This window comes from Orcinus orca, chromosome 6 (assembly GCF_937001465.1).
Source record: "Orcinus orca chromosome 6, mOrcOrc1.1, whole genome shotgun sequence".
NCBI classification, from domain to species: domain Eukaryota; kingdom Metazoa; phylum Chordata; class Mammalia; order Artiodactyla; family Delphinidae; genus Orcinus; species Orcinus orca.
The window spans coordinates 31,372,759-31,400,725 of NC_064564.1; the positions used below are offsets into that span (position 1 = coordinate 31,372,759).

Genomic DNA, 27,967 nt, shown 5'->3' on the forward strand with positions numbered 1-27,967 from the left:
ACTGTACCAGCTGCAGCCAGAGCGCTTCCCGGGCTGAGGCCCCAAGGCAAGTATTGTGCTTCTGGATCCTGACACTGGAGTGCAGGCACCCCTGGGTCCCTGGGCAGCTTTGCTGACATGTCATTGATTGTTACATCTGGCATGGCCAGCGCAGCCAGACCTTTGTCACTGCTAATACAGCCTTGTGGGTTTCTGCAGCCTTGTCTCCCAGCCTGCAACCTGCGTGCAGGTGTGTGCAGCACAGCAGTTTCTGGTATTGCCCTATGGTGCTTCCAGTATTGTTTGAATTACCTCCTTCACGTAACCAACCACCTGGACACGGTAGGGTAAAGAGCAGCCCCACCAAGGATTGTCATCTCTCATGATTCTGGGGCTCGTGGGGTGCATTCCCATGGCTCTCACTCAGGGTTTCTCTGGGACTGTCGCCAGTGAGGGCTGGAACTGTTTCAAAGTCTTCTTCTCAGGCTCACACATCTGATGGCTGCTGCCAGCTGTCAGCTGGGGCCCCACGTGCCGGGGCCACTAAGCCATGTCAGTGACAAGACAGCCGAGGTCTCTGCCCACGTGGGGCCTCCAGGGTACCAGGTGACAGGCAGCAAGTGAGATGGGCATAATGGTGGTTTTAGTGGGGGTTCCTACACTGTTTCCAAGGTGGGGACGTCCAGCGGCGGGTGGAGCGGACTTGTGGCCCATCTGTAAGACTATCCCTGCCCGTCTCAGGCAGCTACCAAGTGGCTCAGAGACTCCAGGGCAGGCACCACAGCATTCATGCCACCCCATCCAACTGGCTACTGTGGATGGAGTCACTTAACAGTCCACAACGCACTGGAGAGTGGGGCACATTTAATTTCTCTGTACTTCTCCAGTCCCCACACCTCCCCCAGTCCCAGGTTTGGGGCCTTTGATGCTGGGTGGTGGCAGCCTCGGGTGTCAGGGGCCCTGGGTCCTGAGTTCGGCAGCAGGCTCAACTCACCTAGGGTGGGCTCCCTCAGCTCAGGGCTTCTAAAGGGAGAGCTGAGTGGCTGGGAAGACAGAAATGACAAATGCTCCTTGGCTCCTCCGTGATTACACGTCCCTGGCCTTGGGCATGTCAGAATGAGCCCGGAGCCCAGTCCAGGGGGTTCAGAGCAGCATGTCTGGGGGACCCAGCTCCTGGGTGCTGATTACCCCAGGCCAGCATGGCCAGGGTCAGCCTTGGCGTCCTTGTCTGAAACATGGAATGTCACCCACCTTGGTGATTGTGACTGAGCAAGGGTACAAAAGCATTCAGCACATCTCCTGGCACATGGGGTGTGTGGCTGTGTATGTATAATTGGATATATGTTTATAGGTATTTGTGTATGTGTGCATGTGCCTATGTGTATACACGTGTGGAGGCATGTGTGTGTTTATATGTGTGTATGTTGGGCACCTTTGAACATGTGTTTCCTCTCCCCCAACCCTACCTTAGCCCCCGGCTCCTCTGAGCAGTGTGGAGGGGAGGCTGGAACTGGACTGGCCTGCCCTGCACTCACGTTGGCCTTGGACAGGCAGCAGGGAGACCAGTCCTGAGGTAAGCGAGGCTGTGGGCTGTATCCTGTGGCTTCCCAAATCAGATCAGAGGGTCGTCTGATCTTTAGGAAGATTGCTCTGCAACGAGGACCTTCCTCCACCACGTACTCTGCTCCCTGGAGGATGTCTTTATGCTGAGCCCTGGGCTTCCCAGTCTGGCCGAGCATGGTTCAGCTGCCCTTGCACTAAAACCCTTGGAAGATAAGATGGTCATGGCTAAAGGGCCTCCAGAGGAAAGGCACACTTCCTCCCTTTGAAGGGCATCCAGGCAGACCAGCCTCCCCAGCCTCTGGGCCTGCCACACCCCTCACCACCCTCCTCTACATGATTTATTGTCCCTTCTGTAACAAGGAAAATGACACTTGGTGAGTGTCAGCAACTCACCAAGTTTGCACAGCTCGGAGGTATCACCTTCCACAGGGTATAATCAACATACAATTAACTGCATATGTTTAAAATGTACAATTTGACGTTTCAACATACACATATACACCTGTGAAAGCGTCGCCACTGCCAAGATGATGAGCATAGCTGTCAGCCCTTGAAGGCTTCTCTGTGTTCCGTTGTAACCCCCACACCACACCTACCCCTCCTTCCAGGCAACATCCCTGTCTGCTTTCTGGCAGCACCTGTTAGTGTACATTTCCTAGAATTCTATGTAAATGAGAAAAAAGTAGGTGCCTTTTCTTTTGTCTGTCTTCTTTCACCTGGCACGATTATTTCTGGATTCATCCATGTTGTTCAGAAGTATTCTCTTTTCCCCTCAATGGTTGAAAGATTTGTGTAGAATTGGTATCAATTTTGGGCATTATTTTTCTCAAATATTTTTCAAGCTCACTCCTTTTTTGAGACTCCACATATATATTCTGGTTACACAGATATTATGCTGCTTAAAGTTGTTCCACATCTCACAATTCATCCTCGCTCTTTCATTTTAGATAGCTTCTATTGTCTCTCTAAACTCACTAATTTTTCTTCTACAATATCTAATCTGCCATCAATCCCTTCCAGTGGGTCTGATCACACACTTTGTGGTTTTCATCTCTGGAAGTTGGATTTGCATCTTTTTTTTTATTCTTCATGTTTCTACTGACCTTTTAAATATAATGCGGGTAACTGCTGCTGCCTTAATGACCTTGTCTTGTCTGGTAATTCTAACATCTGTAACATATGTGGTTCAATTTCAACTCACTGCCTTTTTCTCCTCACTCTGGGTTGTGTATTCCTGCCCTCTGTGTCTGGTAATTTTTGGTTGGATGCCAGACACTATAAATCTCACCTTACTGGATGCTGAATATGTTTGTGCTCTTATAATTGTCCTTAGGCATTGTTTAGGGAGGCAGTTAAGTCATTTGTAAACAGATGGACTTTCCTGTTAAAATTCATCCGTATTTGTTAGGTGGGACCTGAGCAGAGCTCACCATGGGGCTAATTATGCCCCACACTGAGGCAAGACCCTTCCAAGTTCTCTAACTCCCTGTGGATCTTGGGGTTTCCAGTCTAGCTGGTGGAAACAGGCATAGTCCCTGCCCTGTGTGAGCACCAGGTAATGTTCCCTCTGACCCTCTCAAGTAGATCTTTCTCCAGCATTGCAGTTTCCTCACACATGCACTGAGCCATCTCCGAGGGCCCTTGTCAGCTCTCTGCGCTCTCTCTGTGCAGCTCTCTCTCTAGTGCTCTATCCTCTGACCTCCAGCTGCCTTCGTATTCCTGGACTCCCAGCTCTGTCTCCTTACTCAGGGGTCTACCTGAGATCCCCTTCTCTGGGCAGGAAGCTGGGGTGAGAGAGGGATCACTGCACTTGTACCCACCTCTCAGGAGCACCGCGCTTTGCTGCCTGGTGTAAGGTGTCTGTCAACTGTTGTTTCGTATGTTTTATCCATGATTTGGTTGTTTCCAGTGAGAGAGTATCTCCAGTTTCTGTTATTCCGTCTTGACCAGAAGCAGGAATCCCTGAGGTGTGATTGCAGCAGGCTCCACCTGGCACCAGATGGCTGCACTGGACACACCAAAGCTGAGCGTGGCCTGCATTCCATCTGGCATATTTTGACTGCTGTGTCATGTCTGATTTCCAGAAACTGGAGTTTATCACCTGTGCTATGAGAAAAATGTAGCAAAGCATGCATTTTCTGTTTAGAAATCTTGATATTTCTCCCCATTAAGCTCTTTAAGAATGTGACAGTAGCCAATACTAAATGTGCACCCTGCACTGGTTTTGGTGTCACTTAAAGAAAGGTCAGGGCTTCCCTGGTGGCACAGTGGTTGAGAGTCCGCCTGCCGATGCAGGGGACATGGGTTCGTGTCCCAGTCCGGGAAGATCCCACATGCCGCGGAGCGGCTGGGCCCGTGAGCCATGGCCGCTGAGCATACGCATCTGGAGCCTGTGCTCCGCAACGGGAGAGGCCACAGCAGTGAGAGGCCCACGTACCGCAAAAAAAAAAAAGGTCCACTCAGAAGAAATCTGACTGCACTGGAAGGCAAGAGCGTAGGAGACTATCACAGGGGCTGGAGTTGGTGCTTGACTCCTGGGGCCTCGCCAGCCCTCAAGGCCATGCACGCACAGAGGTGGCTTATGCTCCTCTTCTGAGCACACTCTGACCAGAGGCCCTTCTGCTGCATGGGTGGCCGAGGGTCAGGCTTCAGGACACCTTTTTGGTTGTGTGTGTTGCAGGGAGGGGAAACTGCATCTCCACTGATGGTTCTTTATTTTGTTTAGCAAGGGAGGAGGGGAATGTGTGAAGAAGCCACTGGCAGCAGAGCTGAGTGAGTGCCTGTGTCTGGGAGGGCACGTGTAGATGCCAGCCAGCTCTCCTCAGACACAGTGGGCACTGCACACTCAAGAGGACCCTTTCTCCCTGAGTCACTGCATGACTGGGGACAAGCTCAGTTCTGGCCCCAGTTTTAAGCCAGGGCCTAGAAGCTGCTGCACGGGGGCCAGGGACTCAGCCATGCTCCATCCACCTGCAGACCTCTATGACCTGCCCGGGGGTCTCCTGCACTGGGTGGTGGCATGAAGATGCCCTTCCATGTTCTCCCTTGAGCACTGGGTCTGTCACCCATGCTGCTCCAAGTGCCAGTGGAGAAGGTGGTTTTCATTCTCCTTTCACGTTTTTTTTTTAGAACCTCCTGAACTGCTCCACTTCAAAACTGCTGGGCAAGAAAAAGATTTTCAGCAAATCCTCCCAGCCCTTCAACCCTGTGCAAGGCCTGGGCTGGCCAACTCAAAGGACCCGGAACACAGCCAGCAGGGAGCCTGGCACCCACCCTTCCACCTCAGTGTCCTTGCAGAGTCTGACAACCTCAGGTAACCTACCTATTGCCCAGGAATAAGTGACTGCCGCTCCTGGTCCCTGACCTCCTCTGCAGCTCCACTGGGGGTTCAAGTGGAAGATTTGGGGGAATGTCAATCTCCTCCCAGTCTAGTCTCACCTTTGACCCTCTCTGTGCACCTAGACTGACACTTGAAGGTGCCTTTCCTCCACGAAGGTTTCCAGAAGAGGCACCATGTGAGGGCATGAAGTAGTTCCGGTGCTTAGCAGGAAGAGGAATTGGGAACCAAGATCCAGCCTCCTCAGCCTCCAGGTCTCTGGAAAATGACAGGTTACCTGTCAGACAGAATATCGACAGTGATATTGAGGGAGGGTCTCGATGGGGCTCCTGCCTCACCTCAGAGCTACATGGTAGGATAGAGTGCCACGGACGCCCAAGCACAGTACAGACCAGATTCACTGTGCTCACGGTGGTTATTGCTGTTCGTTTACACATATATTCTGAATTCACTGAGGGGCAGGTAGCTTCACGCTACAGAATTCATTCCTCCCTCTCCTTTTTTTTCTTTCACTCTCTCTTTTTTCTTTCTTTCTTTCCTTCCTTCTTTCCTCCCTTCTTTCCTTCTTCCTTCCTTCCTTCCTTCTTTCTTTCTTTCTTTCTCTCTTTCTTTCTCTCTCTCTTTCTCACTCTCTCCCTCCCTCCTTCCCTCTCTCTCTTCCTTCTTTTTTTAATGAAGAAATTTATTTTTAGAATAAAATGCTTTCCACTTGCCATTGCCCCAAAGCCTGCCTAGTCAGGACCCAGCTGAGGCTGACCAGGGTGTTCACTTCACACTCAGCCCCAGCCCCCCTCCTCCATGTTGATTTTCTCCAGAGGGCCCCACCTGGGGGTTAGTCCATGGCCCAGCTGGCATTGACTATGCTCATTTCTCCCTGACAGGAAGACCCCGGCCAGCCCCTCACAGAGCTCAGAGAACTCAACTTTGAGGATGGAGCCAGGAGGGGTGTCCTCAATGCCCCCAGCCCCCATTGCCACCCGGGGGGAGCCAGATGCTGGGCCTAGCAGTTCCTCCCTGGAGCATCCAAGCACAGACCCGGGGAAGCTCCGAGCGCTCCCTGTTGGGCCTGGAGCCCACTGTGGTGACCCTGCCTCCGGGAGCCCTGGCAGCCAGGCCTCTGCGGGGGACGTGGGCTCTGTGAGTGAGCCCAGCAGCGGCACTAAGATCCCTAACCGGGACAGCGGGATAGACAGCCCCTCCTGCAGCGTGGTCGGCGAGCACTTCTCCTGTGAGGACGGCAGCGAGGCGGGCCCAGGCCCCACCATCAAAGGGCTGCACCTGGAGACAGCCCCAGGTGGCAAGGCCCCACGGGAGGAGGCCGATAGCGATATGGGCGAGGGCAGCAGTGAGGAGCCAGACCCCGAGAATAGCCCCTTGAGGGCTGACGCGGATCCAGCCAAGGTAGGCCACCTTCCCGTCCCAGGTGTCAGGGGCTGCAGAGCTCTCCTCTGAGGGTATTTGAGGTTTACAGTGCCATCACCCAGGCCTGGTGCCAGTAGCAGGGTGTACACTCAGACACCATGCTCAGAGAAGCCCCTGCTATGGGTTGATGGGCAGGCTCTGGGGAAGGACCACACAGGCAGGGATCTCCCTGACATATCAGACAATGATCTCACTCCCAAGCCCTAGTTCCATGGTCCCACGGTGGACAGGGACCCCACCCCAGGGTGGCTGTGGCGGTCCAACTTAGCGGAAACAGTGCTGCCACCACTCTTTGCCAGTGCTTGCTGCCTGCCTTGCAGAGCCCCCATGAGGAAGACAGCATGCTTGTCACCTTATTTTATGAATGGGGAAACCCCAGGGTTTCCCATGGTGTGTGGCAGAGGCAGGAAGGGAGCCCAGGCACGCGAGGGGAGCCCCGTGCAGATGGCTCCGGGAAGCAGGTGTGCCCACCTGTGGGGGCTCGGTCTTGCAAGAAAGCTCATCTGTGTCCCTTTAGCGTTTTGGGCTCTGGGCTCTACACTGGGTCTTGTGGGGACATGGAAGTAAAGCCGACAGCCCCGGCTTAGAGAGACCACCTGTGCATGGGAGGAGAACAGCGTAGGTAAGCTGCGAGTGACTGGGTCCCAAGACAAGCACAAGTGGCATTTGGCCAGGGTCGGACCTGCTGGCTCCTGGTAGAGATGGTATGGACTAACACGGCCGCATCAAGAGGCGGGCTTCGTGGGCAAAGGGCAGCCACAGGCCTGCACTGTTGAAAGCCAAATTGTCAGCGAGTGGGCTGGGGGCATGTTTTAAGCTAAGTTTTATTATTATTCAGGAATGGTGAAGCCCACAAATCAGGAGATGACTGCCATTTAAAGACAGTTTATTACTCATAGTTCCCGAGAGGAGGGGGCACACCACACCATGGGGAACCAGAGGGAAAAGCACCAGGGTAGGGCAGGAGGCAGAGGGAGTGGAAATTGTGAGCAAGAGTCTTTTTTTAATCATGTAATGATTTTATTCTTTTAATTGAAATATAGTTGATGTACAAATACTATGTAAGTTACAGTAGAGTCTTTATTGTGGTTTCTGAGGAAAGGGATGGGTGAGACAGGGTAAGCAGGCTTAAGATTGGCCAGTTTGAATAATTTCAGTGGGTTCTGTGCACAGGGGCTGTCCCTGGATAGCTCGCGTAATTAGGGCAGGGGAATAGGGGAAAGCAAGTATAAAGAAGGTGGTTAGGTGTGGGCTCTGGATGGGCTGGTTTGCACTTGAAAAACATTCTTGCCAGCGAATCCTTTACATCTCTAGGAATCCGCGAACCCCTGGGAGGGAGAGTCCCTCCAGGGTCAACAAGGCCCCAAAGTTTTGGTATCAGGATAATGCTGGTCTCATGGAATGAGTTAGGAAGTGTTCCTTATTCTTTAATTTTCTGGGAAAAATTTGAGAACAATTGGTATTAATTTCCCAGTGAAGCTATCTGTTTCTGGGCTTTTCTTTGTTGGGAAGACTTTTATTGCTTATTGAACCTCCTTACTTGTTATCGGTCTGTGCAAATTTTCTATTTCTTCGCGACTCAGTCTTGGTAGGTTGTGTGTTTCTAGGAATTTATCTATTTCTTTTAGCTTATCCAATTGTTGGCATTTAATTGTTCAGAGCCGTCTCTTCTGATCCCTTGTATTCAACTGTAGTATCAGTTATAATATTTCCTCTTTCATTTTATTTATTTGAGTTCTCTCTCATTTTTTTGGTAAGTCTAGCTAAAGGTTTGTTAATTTTGTTTATCTTTTCAAAAAACAACTTAGTTTTGTTGGTTTTTTCCCATTGTTTTTCTACCCTCTGTTTCATTTATCTCTGTTCTAATCTCTATTATTGACTCCTGTTTAAGTGCGTATTGTCTAATTTCTACAAATCTGTGGATTTTCCAGTTTTCTCTGTGCTGTTGATTTCTAGTTTCATTCTGTTGTGATTGGAAAAGATATTTTATATGATTTCAATCTTCTTGAATTTGTTAATACTTGTTTTGTGGCCTAACACGTGGTTTGACCTGGAGAACGCTCTGTGTGCACTTGAGAAGAATGTATGTTCTGCCGTTGTTATATGGAGTGTTCTGCATATGTTTGTTAGGTTCATTTGTTCTACAGTATTATTCAAATCCCCTGCTTCCTTATTGATGTTTTGCATGTCCTATCCAGTATTGAAAGTAGAGTACTGACATCTCCTACGATTCTTCTGTTGTTATCTGTTTCTTGCTTCAATTCTGCCAAAGTTTGCTTCATATATTTAGGAGCTCTGAGGTTTGATGAATAAATATTTATAACTGTTATATCTTCTTGGTGAATTGGTCCTTTTAACATTATATAATGTCTTTCTTTGTATTGTGTAATGGTTTTTTTATTTAAAGTTCATTTGTCTGGGGCTTCCCTGGTGGCGCAGTGGTTGACAGTCCGCCTGCCGATGCAGGGGACACGGGTTTGTGCCCCGGTCCGAGAAGATCCCACATGCACGGAGCGGCTAGGCCTGTGAGTCATGGCTGCTGAGCCTGTGCGTCTGGAGCCTGTGCTCTGCAATGGGAGAGGCCACAACAGTGAGAGGCCCGCGTACCGCAAAAAAAAAAAAAAAAAAAAAAAAAGGTCATAAAGTCCATTTGTCTGATGTAAATATGGCCACTCATGATCTCTTTTGTTTACCATTTTCATGAAATATCTTTTTCCATCTTTCACTTTCAGCCTATGTATGTCCTTAAATCTAAAGTGAGTTTCTTGTGGGTAGCATATAATTGGATTTTATTTTTAACCTGTTCAATCAATCCGTGTCTTTTGATTGGGGAGTTTAATTCATTTACATTTAAAGTAATTACTGGTAGGGAAGGACTTACTATTGCCTTTTTCATTGTTTTCTGTATGTTTTGTAGCTTTTTTGTCCCTCTCTTACTGCTTTCCTTTTTTAAGTTTAATTGATTTTTTTGTAATAATATGTTTTGTGTCCCTTCTCATTGCCTCTTGTGTATATTCTATACATTTTTTCTATTGCAATTACATAAAATAGTTATAGTATTTTATTTTTTTAAAGATCTTCCATCTGCTTTTTATTTTTTATTGGGGTATAATTGCTTTACAATGTTATGTTGGTTTCTGCTGTACAACAAAGTAAATTAGCTATATGTATACATATATCCCCTCCCTCTTGCACCTCTCTCCCACCCACCCCCATCCCACGCATCTAGGTCATCACAGAGCACTGAGCAGAGCTCCCTGTGCTATACCACATGTTTCCACTAGCTATCTATTTTATACATGGTAGTGTATTTATGTCAAACCTAATCTCCCAATTCATCCCACCCTCCCCTTCCCCTCCCCCATGTCCACACGTCCATTCTCTACACCTGTATCTCTATTCCTGCCCTGCAAATAGGTTCATCTGTACCATTTTTCTAGATTCCACGTATATGCGGTAATATTTGATATTAGTTTTTCTCTTTCTGACTTACTCCACTATGTATGACAGACTCTAGGTCCATCCACATCTCTACAAATGACCCAATTTGTTCTTTTTTATGGCTAATATTCCATTGTATAAATATGCCACATCTTCTTTATCCATTCTTCTGTCGAAGGACATTTAGGCTGTTTCCATGTCCTGGCTATTGTAAATAGTGCCGCAATGAACATTGGGGTACATGTGTCTTTTTGAACTATGGTTTTCTCAGGGTATAAGCCCAGTAGTGGGATTGCTGGGTCATACGGTAATTCTATTTTTAGTTTTCTAAGGACACTCCATTCTATTCCCCACAGTGGAGGTATCAATTTACATTCCCACCAACAGGGCAAGAGGGCTCCCTTTTCTCCACACCCTCTCCAGCATTTAGTTTTTGTGACTTTTTGCTGATGGCCATTCTGACTGGTGTGAGGTAATACCTCATTGTAGTTTTGATTTGCATTTTTCTAATAATTAGTGATGTTGAGCATCTTTTCATCTGTATAACATTTTATTTTAAGCTGAACAAAACTTAATTTCAATGATACACAAAAACTGTACTCCTTTACAGCTCCCCCTCCCAGACACTCTATGTTATTGATGTCACAAATTATGTATTTATATATATAGTATGCACTTTCACATAGATTTATAGTTTTTAAATGTTTTTGTCAAAATTATGATAGTACAGGTTACTATACTTGTTCATGCATTTACCTTTATTGAAGAACCTTATATTTTTATACAGCTTCATGTTGCTATCTACCAAAATTATGATAGTACAGGTTACTGTACTGCCAAAATTATGATAGTACAGGTTACTATATTTGTTCATGCATTTACCTTTATTGAAGAACCTTATATTTTTGTACAGCTTCATGTTGCTGTCTACCATCTTTTCACAACTTGAAGGACTTACTTTAGCATTTCTTGTATGGCAGGTCTAGTGGTAATGAACTCTTTATCTTCTATTTATTTGGGGAAGTCTTAATTTCTTCTTCATTTAAAAATTTTTTATTATTTTTTTATTTTATTTTATGAATTGGAGTATAGTTGCTTTACAACATTGTGTTAGTTTATGCTGTACAGCAAAGTGAATCAGCTATATAGATACATATATCCCCTCTTTTTTGGATTTCCTTCTCATTTAGGTCACCACAGAGCACTGAGTAGAGTTCCTTGAGCTATACAGTAGGTTCTCATTAGTTGTCTATTTTATACATAATATCAATAGTGTTTATATGTTAATCACAGTCTCCCAGTTCATCCCATCCCCTCCTTCCCCCTTGGAATCCATACGTTTGTTCTGTACATCTGTGTCTCTATTTCTGCTTTGTAAATAAGATCGTCTATACCAATTTTTTCAGATTCCACATACATGCATTAATATACGATACTTGTTTTTCTCTTTCTGACTTACTTCGCTCTGTATGACAGTCCCTAGGTCCATCCATGTCTCTACAAATGACCCAATTTTGCTCCTTTTTATGGCTGAGTAATATTCCATTGCACCACATCTTCTTTATCCATTCATCTGTCCATGGACATTTAGGTTGCTTCCATGTCCTGGCTATTGTAAATAGTGCTGCAATGAACATTGGGGAGCATGTATCTTTTTGAATTATGGTTTTCTCTGGGTATGTGCCCAGTAGTGGGATTGCTGGGTCATATGGTAGTTCTAGTTTTAGTTTTTAAAGGAATCTCCATACTGTTCTCCATACTGGCTGCATCAATTTACATTGCCACCAACAGTGCAAGAGGGTTCCCTTTTCTCCACACCCTCTCCAGCATTTATTGTCTGTAGTTTTTTTATTCTTCTTCTTTTTGGCTGCTTTGGATCTTCGTTGCTGTGCACAGGCTTTCTCTAGTTGCGGCAAGCAGGGGCTACTCTTCATTGAGGTGTGTGGGCTTCTCACTGTGGTGGCTTCTCTTGCTGTGGAGCATGGACTCTAAGTGCACAGGCTTCAGTAGTTGTGGCTCACGGGCTCTAGAGTGCAGGTTCAGTAGTTGTGGTGCACGGGCTTAGTTGCTCTGCGGCACATGGGATCTTCCTGGACCAGGGCTCGAACCCATGTCCCCTGCATTGGCAGGTGGATTCTTAACCACTGCCCTACCAAGGAAGTCCTATTGTTTGTAGATTTTTTGATGATAGCCATTCTGACCAGTGTGAGGTGATACCTCATTGTACTTTTGACTTGCATTTTTCTAATAATTAGTGATGTTGAGCATCGTTTCATGTGTTTGTTGGCCATCTGTATATCTTCTTTGGAGAAATGTCTATTTAGATCTTCCACCCGTTTTTGGACTGGGTTGTTTGCTTTTTTGATATTGAGCTGCATGAGCTGCTTGTATATTTTGGAGATCCATCCTTTGTCAGTTGCTTCATTTGCAGATATTTTCTCCCATTCTGAGGGTTGTCTTTTCGTCTTGTTTATGGTTTCCTTTGCTGTGCAAAAGGTTTAAGTTTCATTAGGTCCCATTTGTCTATTTTTGTTTTTGTTCTCATTACTCTAGGACATGGGTCAAAAAAGGTCTTGCTGCAATTTATGTCAAAGAGTGTTCTTCTTATGTTTTCCTCCAAGAGTTTTATACAGTCTGGCCTTACATTTAGGTCTTTAATCCATTTTGAGTTTATTTTTGTGTATGTTAGGGAGTGTTCTAATTTCATTCTTTTACATGTAGCTGTCCAGTTTTCCCAGCATCACTTATTGAAGAGGCTATCTTTGCTCCATTGTATATTCTGGCCCCCTTTGTCATAGATTAGGTGACCATAGGTGCATGGGTTTATCTCTGGGCTTTTGACCCTGTTCCATTGATCTATATTTCTGTTTTTGTGCCAGTACCATCTGTTTTGATTACTGTAGCTTTGTAGTATAGTCTGAAGTCAGGGAGCCTGATTCCTTCAGCTCCAATTTTGTTTCTCAAGATTGCTTTTTCTATTTGAGGTCTTTTGGGTTTCCAAACAAATTGTAAAATTTGTGAAAAATGCCCTTGGTAATTTGATAGGGATTGCATTGAATCTGTAGATTGCTTTGGGTAGTATAGTCATTTTCACAGTGTGGATTCTTTCAATCCGAGAACATGGTATATCTCTCCATCTTTTTGTGTCATCTTTGATTTCTTTCACCAGTATCTTATCGTTTTCTATGTACAGGTCTTTTACCTCCTTAGGTAGGTTTTTTCCTAGGTATTTTATTCTTTTTGTTGCAATGATAAATGGGATTGTTTCCTTAGTTTCTCTTTCTGATCTTTCATTGTTAGTGTATAGGAATGCAAGAGATTTCTGTGAATTAATTTTGTATCCTGCAACTTTATCAAATTCATTGATTAGGTCTAGTAATTTTCTGGTGGCATCTTTAAGATTTTCTGTGTATAGTATCATGTCATCTGCAAACAGTGACAGTTTTACTTCTTCTTTACCAATTAGGATTCCTTTTATTTCTTTTTCTTCTCTGATTGCCATGGCTAGGACTTCCAAAACTATGTTTAATAATGTTGGCGAGGGTGGGCACCCTTGTCTTGTTCCTGATTTTAGAGGAAATGCTTTCAGTTTTTCACCATTAAGAATAATATTTGCTGTACATTTGTCATATATGGTCTTTATTATGTTGAGGTAGGTTCCCTCTATGCCCACTTTCTGGAGAGTTTTTATCATAAATGGGTGTTGAATTTTGTCAAAAGCTTTTTCTGCATCTGTTGAGGTGATCATATGGTTTTTATTCTTCAATTTGTTAATATGTGTATCACATTAATTGATTTGTGTATATTGAAGAATCCTTGCATCCCTGGGATAAATCCCATTTGATCATGGTGTATGATCTTTTTAATGTGTTGTTTGATTCGGTTTGCTAGTATTTAGTTGAGGATTTTTGCATGTATGTTTGTCAGTGATATTGGCCTGTAATTTTCTTTTTTTTTGTGATATGTTTATCTGGTTTTGGTATCATCTTCTTCATTTTTGAAAGATGGCTTTGCTGGATACATATTCTTGGTTGACAGTTTTATTTTTCTTTCAGCACTTTAAATATATCATCCCATTCTTCCCACCCCCCCCCTTTTTTTTTATTATAATGTGTCCCAGTGTGGTTCTTTGGATTTATCCCATTTGGAGTTCTGTGAGCTTCTTGAATTCATATATCCATTTCTTTCCTCATATTTGGGACATTTTCAGCCACTAATTCTTCAAGTATGCTGTACTTGACTCCCAAAATGCATATATTGGTCCCTTGGGTAGTATCCCATAAGTTTCTTAGGCTCTCTTTGCTTTCTTCATTGTTTTTTTTCTTTTTGTTTCTCTGATTTATGATTTCAAATGACCTAGCTTTAACTTTTCAGTCTAGTTATTGCAATTTTCAGTTCTAGAGTTTCTGTTTGGCTCTTTTTTTTAAAATAGTTTGTATCTCTTTATTGATATTCTGTTCATGCATCACTTTCCTGATTTCACTTAGTTGTCTGTGTTCTTTTTTAGTTCATTGAGCATCTATATGACAGGTATTTAATATTTTTTACAGGCAGCTCATAGGGCTATGTTTCTTTAGGTTTGGTTTCTGGAATTTTATTTTATTCCTTTAATCACACTATGTTTCCCTGTTTCTTTGTAATTTTTTGCTGGAATTTGGGCATCTGAAAAACAACCATCTCTCCAGTCTTTGCATGCTGGCTTTGTGCAGGGAAAACCTTAGCCAATCAGGCTGGAATTTCTAAGACCTATTAAAATTTTTCTGATCTCTTGCTCCCCTGGCATCTGCCTGCAGAACATCAGCTCTAACATGCTGCTTGCCTGTTTTCAAACTCTGGCGCTGGTCATGACAGCATTCCAAATCAGGCAAGACAGAAACCAGTCCCTCAGGCAGCTTCCAGATGAGCCAAAATTTTGGATGCACAGTTCACTCCTTTGTTTCCATCCTGAGGGAGGAGCCCTAGTTGGGGGGAGGGGCGGTTCTTCCCAGTTGTGCTGTGCTATGCTGCATGGGGGAGGAACACAAAAGGGTGTTCCAAACATGCCAATTTTCATTCTCTATTTGATAGAATCTCTTCTTAGTTTTACAATGCCTTGGAAGCTGTAGCTTCTCAGCTGGTCTCTAAAGTTTCCACAGAGGTATTCTTGTTTGTATATTGTTAACTCATGTGTGGGGGAAGGAGGGCCTATAACTTTCTTTTTTTTTTTTTAATATATTTTCTTGAAGTATAGTTTATTTACAATGCTGTGTTAATTTCTACTGCACAGCAAAGTGATTCAGTTATATATATACATATATATATTTTTTAAAATATTCTTTTCCATTATGGTTTATCACAAGATATTGAATATAGTTCCCTGTGCTATACACTAGGACCTTGTTGTTTATCCATTCTATATATAGTAGTTTGCATTTGCTTATCCCAAACTCCCAATTCATCCCTTCCCCCCCCTTTGGCAACCACAGGTCTGTTCTCTATGTCTGTGAGTCTGTTTCTGTTTCATAGATAAGTTCATTTGTGTCATATTTTAGATTCCACATATAAGTGATATCATATGGTCTTTCTCTGTCTGGCTTACTTCACTTAGTGTGATAATCTCTAGCCCATGTTGCTACAAATGGCATTATTTCATTCTTTTTAATGGCTGAGTAATATTCCATTGTATATATGTACCGCATCTTCTTTATCCATTAATCTTTTGATGGACATTTAGGTTGTTTCCATGTCTTGGCTATTGTAAATAGTGCTGCAATGAACATTGGGGTGCATGTATCTTTTTGAATTATAGTTTTGTCTGAACGTATGCCCAGGAGTGGGATTGCAAAATCATATAGCAACTCTATTTTTAGTTTTTTGAGGGACCTCCATAGTGGCTGCACAAATTTACATTCCCAGTGTAGAAGGTTTCCCTTTTCTCCGCACCCTCTCTAGCATTTCTTATTTGTAGACTTTCTAATGATGGCCATTCTGACCAGTGTGAGGTGGTACCTCATTATAGTTTTGATTTGTATTTCTCTAATAATTAGCAATGTGGAGCATCTTTTCATGTGCCTGTTGGGAGGGCCTGTAGCTTTCTAATCTGCCACCTTGCTGATGTCACTCCACGATATATTTTGATGTGGCTATTGCAGCTCCTTTGTAGTTAAAGCCCTGGGAAGATAGAGTTCTCTCTGGGCTGCAGAAGGTTTGGGGGGGGTTGGTAGAAACTATTATGTCTTCCCCAGAAACCTCCCTGGAAATTCCATCTGTGAGAACTGAGCCCCACATCCCAGTCCCAGCAGCCTCCTCTGGTCTTTTGGGGCCCCTGGTCATCCCTGGCATACAGCGGGTAGCCTTTGTCATATCATGCCTCCCCAAAACTCATCTTCCCTAGGTGAGCTATGGCTCTTCTCTTCACAGTGCGCTGAGCCCCAGAAGCTGCTCCACATTGCCCAGGAGCTGCTGCATACTGAGGAGACCTACGTGAAGCGTCTACACCTGCTAGACCAGGTAGCCCTCCTGGCTTGGGCCTGCCTTTGTCCACTTCCAGAGTTTCAGTGGACAGTTTCAGAGGCAAACTTTCTCTCTTAGCATTGGCTAGGGCTTGCAGTTGGAGTATGACTGACATGAATACTAAAACTTGGACAAATTTAAGTCTCCTCCAGAAAGTCTTAGTTTTTGCTTTCAGAACTTGTGGCTTTGGGGCAATTGTCTCATCCAGTCACCTTGGGGTTTTTTTCTTCTTGGCAGTTAAATTATCTGAGCATGTAAATGGCCTCTGGACATCTTTCTGCATAAATAGTTGGGAAAGTGGGTGGCACTCTCCCTGTCCACCTGGCAACGTAGGGTTTATGAGCACAGGAAGTAAAACTGCAACAGAAACTGGGTTTTGACAGGTGCTTCTTCTGTTTGTAGCTCACAAAGCAAAGAAAGGAAATCAGGACCATCCACTTCCCTTGATGGGCAGATGGAAGAAAGATGGCCTGTCCCCATCTAGAGGGGACTGTCCCTGCCTCACCCCCAATTCTTAGCCATAAGTTAGCTTGCTTTAAGACCATAAGGTTCTTTGAGCCAGTTTGATGAAGTGGAAGGTTCACTAAGAAAACATAAGGCAATGGCAGCCTCTCTTGAGCTCCCATACCTGCAGCAGAAGCATGATCGTAACCATCTGCAGTGACCCACACTCAGTGACCACTGCATGGGCTTCTCTGTGCCCAGGTTTTCTGCACCCGACTGATGGAAGCAGGGATCCCTTCGGAAGTCACCACAGGCATCTTCTCTAACATCTCCTCCATCTATTGCTTCCACGGGAAGTTCCTCCTTCCTGAGCTGCAGACACGGATCACGAATGAGTGGTAAGTGCAGCTCATGGTGCCTGGGAAGTGTAGGGGCTGGCATCTCCCAGGGAGTTTGGCTCCAATGCCCTTGGTGGTTGAGGGTCATGGTGACACTATTGCAGTGGTTTTGTTGAATACTCTCTGCCAAGCAGCCTCTAAATCTGGGGTTTGTATGCCCAAAAGCCAGGAGACACCTGGGGAGCCTGTCTCATAGTGCCCTGGGCTCTCTTTCGGTAGGGTCCTGGGCCAACCCTGACCCCAAGCCCTCTCAGTGTCTTAGCTTCTTCATCTGCAAATTAAAAGGACTTTAATACCTGCTCAGGGCTTTGTGGAATTTAAATGAGGTTTGCCATCTGCAAACACCAGTGAATAGACAGTGCTTATTGGTTTATTTTCCCTCCTAGTGTATATTGCACCTCTGCTTTAAAAAATGAGATGTTTTTCTTCCTCAGCAGTGTCCCCAGAGGGCTGTCCCTCTGTCCCTCTGCCGCTTCCGTTCATTTGTAGCAGAGGGACTGCCCAGCTGTAAGAAATGATAATAAAACATTACAGGCATGGCCCCCAGCTTGCCATTCTCCAAATTATGTGCTTCCCCCTCTGTTCTGGGTGCTGCTGCAGCTTTGCTTTGGGGTCTCTGCTGTCTCCCCTCTTCACTGGCCTGGCTTGAGCCAGTGTGTGGTTCTGTGGTAAGAGAAGAGGTCATTTCCAAGCTGCAGCCAGGCCAGGGAGAACACAGAGGCCAGGGGGCTTGATTGGGGGTTGTCCCTGCACCTGCAAGGCTCAGCAGGGGTCCAGGGCAATTCGTAAATATTTAGAAAGACATGCTCCACCTGCAGAGCAGGTTATACTGTGTCCAAGGCCATGAGGTTAAAGCGCAGGGCTAGATTGGCTTTCTGGCTGATGCAGTGCACACCTGCTAGATATAAGTTTTCTCCTCAAGGCCCTGGAGAGACTGTCAGCACACAGACACCCCTTGTATAATAAGGGTGAGAGAGTCCAGCAGCTTGCCCATCCGTCTTCACAGGTGGTGGGCCTTTGAGTGCATGTTCCTAGTAATGCTGCAGAGGATGACTTTATGCATATGCCTTTTTTTCTTCTTTTTGATTATTTCTTTAGGATAAATCCCCCACAGTTCTAAGGTCAAAGGTTATTAATATATTTTCTGCTCCTTGAAATTTATTTCCAAATCCCTGTCCAAACCATTCATTATTACACAGTGCTGCTTTCCCGTGACACTGCCAGAGTTAGATTGCCCCATTGTTCCTAATCTTCGCTCGTACAGAAGAAGTATAATGGGGTTTTCTTGATTCTTTTTGATAACTGTGGCTCATCATTAAAGTGATTCCATTATTACTAACAACTCCTGGTTTTGAGCAATCGTTCTATGACTGCATGGTTGAAGTACTTTACATGATCCTCTAGGTAACACACTATTTTCCATCCCATGTGATACAGGGAAGGAAAGTTAAGGCTTAGGGAAGGTGACCAGTTTGCCCACCATCACACAGAGCTGGGAGTCAGGCCATTGTCCCATAGCTCCCTGGTGAAGTCCCTGTCTCACCCTGGCACTTCAGTGGAGCTGTTTGCCTGACGATCTCACTCACTCCCCCACAAAGGGACACAAACCCCCGGCTTGGAGACATCCTGCAGAAGCTGGCCCCATTCCTCAAGATGTATGGTGAATATGTCAAGAACTTTGACCGGGCCGTGGAGCTGGTGAGCACCTGGACCCAGCGCTCACCGGTATTTAAGGACATTGTCCAAGGCATCCAGGTAGGGCGGTCCCACCTCTGCTTCACGGGCACAGTGCTGGCTTTGTGTTTCAACATGGAGAAAATCAGTAAAATTGTGGGATGTGTCCAGATGCTCTATTGATGCTTTGATCCTTAAGATAACTTCCAGGGACAAATCATCATTCTCATTTCATGGGTGAGGAAATCGTGGCTCAAAAAGTTTGTGCGGGGCTTCCCTGGTGGCACAGTGGTTGAGAGTCCGCCTGCCGATTCAGGGGACACGGGTTCGTGCCCCGGTCCGGGAAGATCCCACGTGCCGTGGAGCGGCTGGGCCCGTGAGCCATGGCCGCTGAGCCTGCGCGTCCGGAGCCGGTGCTCCGCAACAGGAGAGGCCACAACAGTGAGAGGCTCACGTACCGCAAAAAAAAAAAAAAAAAAAAAGTTTGTGCGATCTATGTCATCAGAAACTATTATTCAATAGGACCTGGATCCAAACATGCTGGTCTCCCTCCACAGCATCTCTCAATGGCTAGTGGAAGCACTTAGGAAAATGTTGCATTGATCTTTTCTTTCTCTTTTTCTGCAAACAGCCTGTTCACACCTCTGGTTGCTGTTGTCTACTGCCATGTTGGTCTTTTTCTTACTGATTCATGAGGTTTTTGTATGTTAAGAATGTCAGCTGTTAACTGTCAAATGTGTTGCAAATTATTTTTCTCCATTGATGTTTTATTTTTTAACTTTATGTATGATTTTGTTTTCCATACAAAATTTTGGGGTTTTAATTAGCCACATTCACCAATTTTAAATAAAGTAATTCTTTAAAAAATATTTCAAGTATGTGCCACATGCACATACATGCATACATGTGCACACGTAATACATAGGCACATGTGCACATGTGTACATACATATGTGTTCACACATGCATACGTGCACCTACATTCCTCACTGTACCCTGAAGGGTTAATGGGCACAGAGTCCCTCTGTGCTGAGGGTTTGGAGGCCAGGCTCGGATTTGGGGTGGCCCCTTGATAACTTTCTGTGTTTTCCCCAGATCCCACTGTAATCAGGTCACCCATGATTTCTCAGCGTAGGGTCCTAGATCCCCCTGCATGTCTCAGCATCCCTGTCCCTCCCCAGAGAGGATAGCTCTGATACTATCAGAGTGTTTCCTTCTCCCCTTTTGCCTGCACTCCTTGCACGCTCACCCCTCCCAGCTGTTCCCACAGAACAGCCTCCAATGAGGATGTGTATAGAAAGGCCAGCGCTGGGTCTAGAGCAGGCCTGCCTGGGGTCCAGCTCCTTACTCCATCCTTCAACCTCTCCAAACTTCAGTTTCCTCTGCTGTAAGATGTGGTCTGCAGTCAGTTGGGTACAGTACTCCAGGCAGCCTCCTGGGGGATACACATGTGTGTCCATGGCTGCCCCACACTGCCTCTATCTCCCCCACAGAAGCAGGAGATGTGCGGAAACCTGACGCTGCAGCACCATATGCTGGAGCCCGTGCAGAGGGTCCCCCGCTATGAGCTGCTGCTCAAGGACTATCTGAAGAGGCTCCCAGAGGATGCCCCAGACTGGAAGGATGCAGAGAGTGAGCCAAGCCGGCCACAGGCTGAGGGGCTCCTGGGCAGTGGGAGCTGGGGCCCCTGCTGAAAACCCACATTGAGAGAGACAGAGAGTCAGGGACAGAAAGAGAGAGACAAAGAGATAGAGAGAGACAGAGACAGAGAGACGGAGAGAGCTCCAAGTGACCCCTAAACAAGGAGGTGACTGAGAGTCTGAGTGTAAGGGAAAACTGCCCCTGCCCCCATTGCAGTGCGAGGGGTGGATGATGGTTCTGTGGAGGGGGCTGCTAAGTGTTGGCAGAGCTTAGCCCTCACGGAGGACCTTATGGGGCTGGCAAGGCTGCTCCTGGTGCATGGGGAGCAGCTGGCAGGCAGCATGGGGCAAGGTCTGCACAGGGGAGTGGCATGCCAGCCCCAGCGGACCCCCAGCAAATGGGATGCATCTGCAGGGTCACACCTCCACACCCAGGGCCAGGTCTCATGAGCAGCCTGGTACAACCGTGGGAAAGGGCAGGAGCAGGGCAGAACCTGACACTAAGCCTCGTGGGGCGAGGAGCCACCAGGCGCCCTGCAGCTTGACTCTGCCTTCTCCCTGCAGGGTCCTTGGAGCTCATCTCCACAGCTGCCAACCACTCCAACGCTGCCATTCGGAAAATGGTGAGTGTGGGCGACCCTGGAAGATGCCCAAGGGACCAGTAGTTTGGGGCAGGGAGGGCACAGGGTGGGCCAGGTACTGTCAGCATGCATACTCACCCACCTGTCCCCCAGGAAGACAGAGACTCCACTGAGAGCCAGACAGGCCTGTCCCTTACTAGCTTGGTGATTGCTGGTAAGTTATATAGCGCTCCATGCCTCAGTTTCCCCATCTGTAAAATGAGGTCACTGACAGAATCTGTCTCATTGGGCTGTTGTGGGGATTAAATCACTCTACGTGAAGTGCTCAGAACAGGACCTGGCATAACTTAGTGTTAGCTCTTGGCGTTAGCATCATTCATTTGTTCGTTCATTCACTCACTGAAGCTCTGTCAGCTGGGGCTGCTCTAACAAAGTATTGTAGACTGGACAGCTTAAACAGCAGACATTCACTCTCACCGTTCCGGAGGCTGGAAGTTCAAGACCAAGGTGCTGGCGGATTTGGTTCCTGGCTTGTAGACAGCCACCTTCTCGCTGTGCCCTCACATGGCAAAAAAAGAGAGCAAGCTCTCTGGTGTCTCTCTTAATAGGGCTCTAATCTCATCATGCCCCACCCCTCCCCCACCCCATGACCATGACCTCATCTAAACTTAATCACCTACCAAAGGCCCCACCTCCAAATACAGCCTGAAGGTGGAGGAGATGGTGTCCTCTTGTTGATCTAACGCCCCCAAGTAATAGGCTCTGCCGATGGGGAGGCCTACTGGCCCATACCAATGCCTTTTGACTCAGTGGGCCCTGTCTTCAGAGGCCCTTGTTTGGCCTGCACACTGCCTGGACATGGTGTAAGAATTTCTAAATCCTTGCCCAGAATTAGAGATCAGGTCATTTCACAGGAGAATCCAAATTCCTGGCTTTACTGGAAAACTCTGAAAACCCCAGGCCCACACTAAAACCTGGGACGAGGCGAGGTGCCCCCTAAGTGGGCCGGCTCTCCAGGCCGCCACAGTCCCTACCCAGCCCTGGTTGCCTCAGTCCTGAGACCTATTCACTTTCACATGGGCACTGCTGTTGTTTGAGAGGAAAAAGAAAGTGAAATATTTCTTTGACCCCACATCTCTCAAAAAGGAGAAATGAGAGACGGGCCGCCTGTTTTGGGGCAGCTCTTGCTATGTGTGGTCCACGTCCTGTGTCCTCATTACCTGCCTGTCCCCGGGATTGGGTCTGGAGCCCCCAGACCAGATGCGCCTGAGGTCAGGCCCACAGTGGGGCACCCATGGCAACCTAAACAGGTGACATTTCACTCTAGATACTTTTTATCTAATCTCCCCTTTTCTTCCTCCCCAAGACTAAATCTAATGGAGGAGAAAGAGCTGCTTCATGGAACTCTGTGGTCATGAGCTCACACAGAGCCCATGGAGGAGCCCCCATGGGCCTACATCTCTGAGGGGCTTGGGGTGGACTCCTGTCCCACAATAGCATGTCCACTGTGTGGCAGTTCTCGCTCCAAGTCTGGTGAGGCCTCTGTGACCGGCAGGGGGCTCTGGTCAGGTGTGGGGGAAGGCTTATCAATGTGTGCTCATGGGACCCTCTTCATGCTTCCACCTGTCCATCCCTAATCCCCTCAACCTGGACCAACCCCCCAACCTCCCCACCACCAATCTCCCTGGTCTCCGGTCCGTACTTCTCTACTAAGAGCTTTCTATGGGTTGCTTATTTTGTCACTCCCTGTCCAGAAGCCTCCTGGCCTGCCACTGCCTCACAGGTACACACATTAGCTCTCCTACATGTCCACTGCACGCCCAGCCCCCAGTACACACAAGGCCCTTTGGCCCTGCCTAGCCTGCTCTTCCTCACTCTCCATGCTGGCTCCCCCTCCTGCTCCCATGCCCACATCTACCACCTGTTTCCATGCCAGAGGCAGAAGAGCTACCAAATCAGCCTGCTTCCAGGGAGTGCAGGCTAAGATTGGTCAGGTCCAAGGGCAGTGGTGCTGTAGCATGGTGGATCCATGCTCCTTGTTGCTGGGTTAAGGTTCCTGTAGGCTCAGCTCTGCCTTTTGCTGAGTTCACTCCTTCACTCTTGGCTCAAGCCCCTGGTCAGGGCCTATGGCCTCTTGGCCCAGAGCTGGAGCAATGAGCTGCCTACCCTCTCCCCTCACACCACAAGGGTGCTGGTTGGCCATATGACCACACAACCAGTCTCGAGAACAGAGGGCGATGACCTGCGGGTAGGCAGAGGTCTGGTCTCATCATGGCCCTGGGCCATCTGAGGGTGGAGCAGGAAACCAGGTAAGGCTACCACAAGAAGGGATGACTGTCCAGGGCAAAAGTTGCAGCTGCCCAACGTATCTCCTCTGACCCAATGCCCTTCACTGTGGAGGCTAAGAGAGCCAGTCCCAGTTCTCTAGCTGAAACATCTCCAGCAACTCACTTGATTTTCCTGTGCCTCGGTTTCTCTGTCTATAGATTGAGGATAGTAATGGCATCTGCCTCTTAAGGCCGGTGCTAGAATTAAATTAATTAATACCCACATTGTGTTTAGAACAGGGTGTGGCACATAGCAATGGTGCTAACTGTTGTTATTATTTATTACTCTCTGCAAGGTGAACCTCTGTTCTACAAGGCCCGTGTTTTCCCTCCCACCGTTGTCAGCAGGATCGTGGTCCCTCCTTGGTTCTGGACCACACTTGCAGGGCAGGGTTCCACACACCTCTGGGTCCCCAGCCCTGGCAGGCCTCCAATCCCTGTGGTTGTGCAGCTGCCTGAGCCCCGTGTCTCTCTCAGGAGAAAATGCACAAGCTCTTGGAGGTATACGAGAGACTGGGTGGGGAGGAGGACATCGTCAACCCTGCGAACGAGCTGATCAAGGAGGGCCACATCCAGAAGCTATCAGCCAAGAATGGCACGACCCAGGACCGCCACCTCTTCCTGGTGAGCCCCCAACCGGTCACACCCAGCCCTGCCCAGTCCTGCCCAGCCCAGCTGCAGAACCACGCCCCTGCCACGCCACACCCAGCCCAGCGGCAGAGCCTGGGCCTACCCAGCCACTCAGCCACACCCTCACCCAACCCAGGCCCAACCAGCTGCAGAGCCCCGCCCCACCACTAAGCCACTCCCCCAGTCCAACCCCCAGCATGCCCTCACCACTCCCACATTCAGCCCAGCCCCGCCTAGCCCGGCCCACTCTTGCCAGAGCCACGCCCCACCTCCTCCTTGGGGTGCTCCTCTGTGGAGTCAACCGCCCCTCACCCCATACGTGCCCGTCACTATCGCAGTTCAACAGCATGATCCTTTACTGCGTGCCCAAACTGCGGCTCATGGGCCAGAAGTTCAGTGTCCGGGAGAAGATGGACATTTCCGACCTCCAGGTGGGTGAGCCCCTCCCACCGATCTGTTCCCCTGAGAAAGCACAGAGCAGGTGTAGGGACACAGCGCTTTAGCCACCAAAGTACTCACTGCTGTGCAACTGGTTGCCTGACTACTTCTCTGAGCCTTACTTCTATCCTGACCCAGGCATGGGGGAACATCTCTGAGGGCGCCTTGGCCTAGCATCCTGGGCTGAATGGGCAGGATCCCCTGTCCCTCCACTTGGCCTACCTGACAGTGCGCTGCCGGCTTCATGTTGGCAGGATGAAGGGCAATGCCAGGACCTGGGCCATCTCCTGTCCCCTGTGAAGTCAGCCCTAAGGGCCCCACTTACAGACTCTAAGGGAAACTTGGGGTGAATGCAGATGGGGTGCCCATCCTGCCTGTTCCCTGGTCCTTGGTCCATGCTCTCTCCACTCCTGCACCAATTTGGAGCCCAGATGAGGTTCTGCAGGCACTTGTACCCAAGGTCCAGATGACCTGTTGTCCCTGCTGTCCCTATTCCTTGCCTCCATTGATGTCTCGTGCTGTGGGGCTGCTGGAGCTGGAGTCAGTCCCCCTCTTCTGTGGGAGAGTGCTTTGAATTAACGGGCACTCCAAAAATACTGGCTAAAGCAAAGTATTTCTTTATTCTAAAAAGTGAAGGGTTGCATTAGTGATGCAAAAACAATCCCTTCTGACAGTGGCCAGCCTGTGGGCCACATCTACTCCCAAGGGCTGTGGGAGTAGAGTGTTGAGGGGATGAGGGAAGGCTCCCTGTTGCAGACACCTGCAGATAGAAGGTACCTGCCCATGGGGCCTCAGAAACCCCGGCAGAGTAGTGGAGATCCTCCTGGCTCTTCTCCTAAGATTCCCATCCCTGTGTCGGGAGTGCCTGTGGGTACCTTTGTGGGGAAAGGCACTGGGGCTGACTTCCTGGGAAGCCCTGAGAGCAGGCAGATTTGGCCGGCAGTTCCAAGAACAGTGAATGAGTGGTCCCAGCCCTGCCTGAGCAGGTCGGTGGTCCACCCTCCACCATGGACTGACTCACGGAGTGGCCCGCAGCAACCATGACCCTAAGCTGAGCACTCCCCTGCAGACTCACTGGGTCACCTCTGCCCCCCCTTCTCAGGGAAAGGCCTCCAAGTCTCAGAGTGTGAGTCCACAGTTCAGGACCTGCTAAAAGTGACCTACTGTTTTTGTTTTGTCCTTTGTTGTATGCCTTCAGGTGCAGGATGTCGTCAAGTCAAATGCAGCCTACACATTCATCATAACTGGAAAGAAAAGGTCCCTGGAGCTACAAACTCGGTAGGTTTCAGCTGCCTGGGTGTCTGCCGCTGTGTGAATATGTTTGACCTGAAATTTTAGCAGATGGCTTCCTTTTCTAAACTGCATAAATTTTCGATGTGTTTGTGTTCATTTTACTCGCTTATTTGTGGTTTAAAATGTAACAGTACTAAGGGGAAGTCAATGAAAATTAAGCCTCTGCCCACCCCCTGTTCCCCACCCCCAGCAGACATTCTTAACCATCTCTGAAGTATCCTTCCGGAATTTCTGTCCCCATACATATGTATCTATTTTTAATTTTATTTATTTATTTTTAAAAATAAATTTATTTATTTATTTTTGGCTGTGTTGGGTCTTTGTTGCTGTGCGCAGGCTTTCTCTAGTTGCAGCGAGCAAGGGCTACTCTTCGTTGTGGTGCGCAGGCTTCTCATTGGGGTGGCTTCTCTTGTTGCAGAGCACGGGCTCTAGGGCGCATGGGCTTCAGTAGTTGTGGCACGCGGGCTCTAGAATGCAGGCTCAGTAGTTGTGGCGCATGGGCTTAGCTGCTCCACGGCATGTGGGATCTTCCCAGACCAGGGCTCGAACCCTTGTCTCCTGCATTGGCAGGTGGATTGTTAACCACTGTGCCACCAGAGAAGCCCTGTATCTATTTTTTAAATCACAGATGACCATTTTCTATCTAGTCTGTTCTGCATCTTGCTTTTTTCATTTAATTTATCAGAAATCATCCCATATATGAGCACCATTTTCTAAAGCAGCATAATTTTCCAATATGATCGTTGGCTGGTTCCCATTGACGGGCACCTAGGTCCTCTGGGGTCTTGCTGTCGCAAATGGTGCTGCAAGCAGTGTCCATGAACCAAGTTTTGTACATATATGTCGTTACGTCCATCTGGTAGATTCCTGAAGTAAAATTGCTGGCCAAAGGGTAGCATGTCCACTTTAAATTTTGGTGGCTGTTGTCACACTACCCTTTAAGATGGTGCATGACTTGTGGCGGGGCTTGGGAGAGCCCATCTCTCACTTCCGCCAATGACGTGAGATCTTTGCAATGACCCATTGTGGCCCACCGAAGTGTTGGTTTACATCCACTGCAGAGGGCTCTGCATATCAAGCTTACCACATCTAGCCACATCTGACTTCATCTGGTCACACCTGACCCCACCTGCACCCACAAGGCCACACTTAACTCCACCTGGCCACACTTGACCTCGCCTGACTGCACCTGGTGATGCTGGCCACAGTGTTCCAGAGCCTTCGGGGCCACTCTCCCAAGCCGTGAGTTGCACTTCCAGGCAGTGAGCAGCACAGGCATGTACTTCAGGGCTGAGAGGAATCAGGTGGTTTAGAGTCAGTATCCAAGACTAAATGAATAAAATACTCTTTTGGCTTTTATAGGACAGAAGAGGAAAAGAAAGAATGGATTCAGGTGAAGCTCCTAAAGTTTTAAAGTAACCAAATGACCAAATTCTTGAGTGGTATGGCCATTTCATGTTGGAGCAAGGGATGGGATGGCCCCGTGTCCCCCCCAGGTATTACCCACCCATCTATCCACCTTGAAGTGATGGGGTGACCAAGTTTATAAGCACCTTCAGACTCCACAAACCTTTGAATCCATTCTCTTATTTGGGGCTCCCCAGTAAACAAAGAAACATAAAGGCCTGGAGGTGGACATGCGGGGAGGTGCCCTCACCCTGGGGAGGATCTCCACTGTCTGGCAGCTCCAAGGTGGGTCCGTGTTGTCCTTCCCTCCATGGCTGGCAGGAGCGGTGGGTCTTGCAGGACGAGGAGCTTGACTTCCAGGACGGAGCCTGTGCTTCCAAAGACAGGCCAGGCAGTGTCCTGGGGCAGCCAGAGCAGGCTCAGCTCAGAACCAGCCATGGTAGGGACACAGGTCAGGAGGGCCACGTCAGAGCGGAGGCCAAGGCAGTGACTGGGGTTGGCAGACCACCACCAGGCCAAACGCTAACCATTAGTGATGGTTAGCCACCATTCGTGGCTCCCAAAATTCATAAGACAGAAATCTGAGTGAGAAGAGAAAAAGGAAATTCAAACAGATATTAGATGGGAATGCTGTTGCAGGAATGGAAACGTGGCCTCGAATCCATATAAACTGTTCCAAGAGCATCTGCCCTTGGCTTGGAGAACTGCATGTGGGGTGGCACTGGGAGCCATGGAGATTGGAGTGGGGACCCGGTCAGTCACTGATCACATCCCTGAGCCTTGTTTCCTCATCTCAGAGGACATGTGAGGCTGTTGGTCAGGGGAGAACGCAATGACCACGGGACCCTTGTCCTCACCCTCCTGGAATGCTCTCTGAGGGCCCTTGTTCTCTGTGGTTTTG

General features: G+C 47.9%; 1 protein-coding gene across 6 annotated transcripts in view; it reads left to right on the top strand.

Moving 5' to 3' along the window:
- Positions 1-1,427: 1,427 nt before the first annotated feature.
- The window catches only part of FGD3 (FYVE, RhoGEF and PH domain containing 3), a 38,408-nt gene continuing 11,868 nt past the window's right edge, over positions 1,428-27,967 (top strand). Inside the window, exons 1-13 of one of the 6 annotated variants that reach the window (XM_012538349.3) lie at positions 1,428-1,552; positions 4,672-4,855; positions 5,005-5,133; positions 5,761-6,280; positions 16,142-16,231; positions 16,940-17,076; positions 18,675-18,831; positions 20,244-20,382; positions 20,955-21,013; positions 23,776-23,922; positions 24,267-24,359; positions 25,565-25,644; positions 27,022-27,052. In XM_012538349.3, the coding sequence (XP_012393803.2) occupies positions 5,810-6,280; positions 16,142-16,231; positions 16,940-17,076; positions 18,675-18,831; positions 20,244-20,382; positions 20,955-21,013; positions 23,776-23,922; positions 24,267-24,359; positions 25,565-25,644; positions 27,022-27,052 (1,404 nt within the window). In that variant the 5' untranslated portion in view covers positions 1,428-1,552; positions 4,672-4,855; positions 5,005-5,133; positions 5,761-5,809. The remainder of the gene's footprint in view (positions 1,553-4,671; positions 4,856-5,004; positions 5,134-5,760; positions 6,281-16,141; positions 16,232-16,939; positions 17,077-18,674; positions 18,832-20,243; positions 20,383-20,954; positions 21,014-23,775; positions 23,923-24,266; positions 24,360-25,564; positions 25,645-27,021; positions 27,053-27,967) is intronic. The other 5 variants (XM_033413592.2, XM_033413588.2, XM_033413590.2 and 2 more) reach the window with 5 other exon arrangements.